Source organism: Poecilia reticulata, linkage group LG9, assembly GCF_000633615.1.
Source record: "Poecilia reticulata strain Guanapo linkage group LG9, Guppy_female_1.0+MT, whole genome shotgun sequence".
Lineage (NCBI taxonomy): Eukaryota > Metazoa > Chordata > Actinopteri > Cyprinodontiformes > Poeciliidae > Poecilia > Poecilia reticulata.
In genome coordinates, this window is record NC_024339.1 from 30,604,590 (window position 1) to 30,608,778 (window position 4,189).

General features: G+C 40.9%; 1 protein-coding gene across 1 annotated transcript; it reads right to left on the reverse strand.

Annotated features, from left to right (window-relative positions):
* Positions 1 to 683: 683 nt before the first annotated feature.
* Positions 684 to 1,760, reverse strand: LOC103470670 (protein C2-DOMAIN ABA-RELATED 1-like). Its single transcript, XM_008419288.2, has 2 exons — positions 1,739 to 1,760; positions 684 to 1,319 (listed from the first exon to the last, which is right to left on the reverse strand). Exon 2 carries the CDS (start codon positions 1,299 to 1,301, stop codon positions 915 to 917), a length of 387 nt encoding a protein of 128 aa, XP_008417510.1. The 5' UTR covers positions 1,302 to 1,319; positions 1,739 to 1,760; the 3' UTR covers positions 684 to 914.
* Between the last annotated feature and the right edge of the window lie 2,429 nt (positions 1,761 to 4,189).

Here is a 4,189-nt window from a genome sequence, read left to right on the forward strand (position 1 = left end):
TGAATTTTTCAGTCAGGTTTCCCGAGGTAAAATCACACCGGAAGTAAAGATACACCGCTTTGAGTTATGGCGGCCATTGTCTGACGTCACTGTGAAAAGGGTCTATTGACCTTTCTATGTGAAAGTTGTAGCGGTTGGTTTTTTGTGGCGAGTACGCCAACTTCAGTGCCCCGGAACGCCCCCTAAACATGTACGAAAGCTAACCATTTTGATAACTTTTAATGCCACACCCCTTAACTGCATCCTGACCAAAAATGAAGTCGATAGGTCAAAGTCCCTAGGAGGAGTTTGTTAAAGTTCGACGTGAATAAAATGGAAAAATGGCCACAATTTGACCTTTGACCCAAAATGGCTGCCTCCCTGAGCATTTTAGGGGGTACGTCCAAGAGACTTTTTTCCTTGATTTGGGGAGATCTACCTACAAACCAAATTTCAGATCTCTACGATCTTCGGTTTCCCCCAACTCACTTTGGGAGGGGGCTATAGAGCCGTTTGGCCACCCCCACTTCGGATTCCACCAGAATCCAAAGATTTTTGTCGGGGGACAATTTTGGGTGAAGTTTGGTGAGTTTTTGAATATGATAAAGCCCCCAAACAGCCCCGCGAAGTGACGTAAAAATAATAATACGAAAAACAACAACAAGAATAAGAAATCCTGCGATTACAATAATAACCAGGCAGAGTTTAGTTGCAGTAGTATTTTTATTTTTCACTGGTTGTAAAACGGTGAAACAAGGACCAATTCTTTTGGATAACAGTACCAGAATGTATTGTCTTGCTAAAGAATCTGGTATTACATCATGAGGCATGGAATCACTGAGCCAATATCACATCATACATACCATGAGTGGGAATAATGGATGTTAAACATGTTGTACCAGTATGTATGTCAGTACACAAAACTACAGGCTGTGTCAGCCAAGGGTGTAGGAATAATGAAGTGTGCCGCCTTTTTTAAGAAAGCAGTCATGTTGATGGGTTCCAGGCTGGAGCTGACGCTGGCAGACCCCCACCAGGTCATCAAAGAGTAGGTCAGCGTCATACACTTCAAGCGTCACCTCATCATTTTCCAGAGCATGGAAGTAGTTGAACTCCTCTTCCCACCAGGGGTTGGCTGTGTCTTTACGAACAGCAGTCTTGCCCAGGCTGGTTGCTCCACAGAACACCTTGACATAACCGTCAACTGTTGAAAGCAGGTCAGAGGGAAGATTGCTGGCCCGAAGATTGAAAAGTCTTAGCTGGGCCTGAGCCAAGCTGAGAGCACACAGGACCAGCAGCGCAACAGGAAAGATGGAGACCATGACTCAAAAGAGGCTGAGCTGAGGAAGAGAAGCAAATTCTGACTGAAGCCCATGTTCAATTTAAATTATACACGAGATTAATGAAAGGTACATGCCAGGAAAAGTAATTATGACACAAAATTTTGAGGATAAGATTGAAAAAAAATTCTGTCATCAGATGTCTATTGTTTTATTTTAAACTTTGAATCAACTAAACATAATACTTGTACTTTTGAGAGTATATAAGCATGCTCTTTTTATGCTGTCATTGCTTTTGTATCTAAATGACTTGTAAACTAAATAAGTATAAGTGATATTTAAGGCTTATTTTCATCATCATGATCATCAAGATCTCACTCCTACGGAGTGCATATTCTCTGTTCATTTGATTTAGTCCAGAATCCAAAGTAAAATTATTTTGAGAGTGAACAAAAACTACATTAATAGGGATGTCTTACCTTCAGGTGGAACACCTTGTTTCTCATTTCTACATATGAAGCTCTTATATTTAAAGACCGGTGGAGCTTCAATGTGGTTGATAAAACCCCTCCCATTACACAGGCGGCTATTTTCCCAGAATTATGCAACATGACAAAAATAACAGACTGGTGGGATTTTCAGATGATTTAGCAGATGGATTAGCTTCCTACAACAATAAAAAGACATTTTGTGGGATATAGATTTGCAACAGGTGCTAACAGGTACTAGTAAAGTGCAACCTTACAAGTAAAGCCACAATGTTTTTTGTTGTGAAGTGAATAAAATCCTGCTACGCCCTCTGGTTGACATGGTGTGCCACACAGTTGTCTTACTATCAGCAGAGTGTAACCAATTTTTGGTGAATATGCAATGAATAACTGTTGAAAAAAACAACAGGTGATGGGATGCAGTAAGGAAATTACTACATATGTAATTACATTGTACATATAAAATGTTCAATGTAATGAACAATGTACATTCCATAGTCAAAACTCATCACCCTTCTGTCCTCAAACAAAAGAGGGAGATCCCTTTTTTAATTAACAGGGTTGATATACCAGTTTATGCCAGCTTTACATTTGCAGCTATAACATCTTCAACTTTTGAGGGAAATTTCTCCACAATGTTTGGGAGAGTAATTATGAGAATTCCTGATCATTCTTTGATAGGTGCATTAATGACGTCAAACACTGGTATTGGAAGTTGTTGATGGGTTGGAGTTACAAAAATATTTTGTACATACTTGTTAAAACTATCACTATGTTGACAGTTTAATATAAGACAGATAATCTGTGAAAGGATGGCGCTACTATTGCTGCTTCCAGTCAGAAACAACCAATTAGACACAGGTGCCTGGTGCTGTCAGTAACTCTCATGTATGCACTGTCTTACATGAGAGGCAGGCAGAGACACAACTTACTGCTCCAGAAAAACTGTTTATCACCTGATTGACAGCTCTAAGGCTCTCCTCCTGACTCTGGTTGCTTGTTTCTGACAGAACTGTGTATTTCTGTAAGTAAAAGCAGGCCCATTGGGAGAAGGCAGAAGAGCTCCATTTCTTCACAGATAATCTGTCTCATATCATACTGTCACAACATACTGATAGTTTTAACAAAAATGTAAAAAACATTTTTTTTGTAGTAAAAGTTAAATACTGCTGCTTTAAGAAGCCCTTACTATTTATGTCACTCCAACTTCAGCACATCATCACAACAAAGTTAGTTTCTTTATTCCGTTTACAACCATTGTAAGAAGTGTTGCACAGAGAAGTAGTTTATATGATGAGTTCAGCATATTCGAAGATCCACCAGGTGCTTGCTAATTTCTGATGCTGCTAGTCTGTGAAGGCAATAGGGAGGGGTGCTCTGTGAGGCGGAAGCTTGGTTGGAGATGGCAGTTTCAAGGAGGAGCTTTGTGGAAATAGGTGGCATTTGTGAGAGCAAGCATTTTGGTACCCCCGAATGGTTGCCATTGGAGATTTGTATTTATTAATCCAGGCACGGCTGGAGATGGGCACCAGCACCCCTCCCGACCCCACTGAGGGAAAAAGGGTGCAAGAAAATGGATGGATGGATGGATAATCCAGGCACTTCAATGTTTAGTCTAATCTACATCCAAAAGCAATGTGTTCAGACAGCGGTCCCGTGTAAACGTGGCCTCAGTCCAGGGCTCCTAAGAAATGCCGGAAACTGCATAATGGAGAAGCACAATTGCGATGAGATGCTGAAGGTGTGTCGGAAAAATAGGGGCTTCTTAAAGAGACAGAAGCCCAATTTCAAGTTGTCAAATTACAAAATCAAATTTCGTTCTTTGACTAAACAACTGAAGGTGACATATCAAAATGACACTATGTCTGAAAAATAAATTATCCCCATCAAGCCATAGTCACAAAAGTTAAAAATATAAGCTAATCCTAACTTTATGAGTCTATATGTAATGTTAACTTTCAAAAGTTAAAGCAGCCACAAATATAGATTTTTTTCCAACATTTTTTTATTTAAATTTTTTTGATATGTACCTTTTGTAAAGTACAGGCAGAAGACTGGGGAAGGTTGGTCAGTTATCTTGCAGCAGCCTAGCACAATAAAGGAGAACTTTTTATGTGACGTGTCATCAGGGGCGTAACTACACATTAGTACGTCAGGGGGAAGGAGTGTAGTAAATATACGCTCGCTCTACCCCATCCCCTTGCCCCCGAGAAGAATATAAGTGAAGGGTAAAATGCGCTACATTTAACTCGTTAGGTGAGGCATAAGGCGCGCTGAAGTGTAAGGGAAAACATAATCGGCGCGCCGCCCCCTCCAGACGGGGTTTTGACGCCCCCTCTGGTGCTGCGCCCCTGCGTTGCATGCGCTGCATACCCACTTTTTGAGCCACTGCGTGTCATATATGTAGGGACAGAGGGGGTGTTTTTGGTGTGTGTGCATGCT

Bases quoted from the DNA above. Each gene is read 5' to 3' on its own strand.
- LOC103470670 (XM_008419288.2), bottom strand. From the start codon at position 1,301: ATGGTCTCCATCTTTCCTGTTGCGCTGCTGGTCCTGTGTGCTCTCAGC.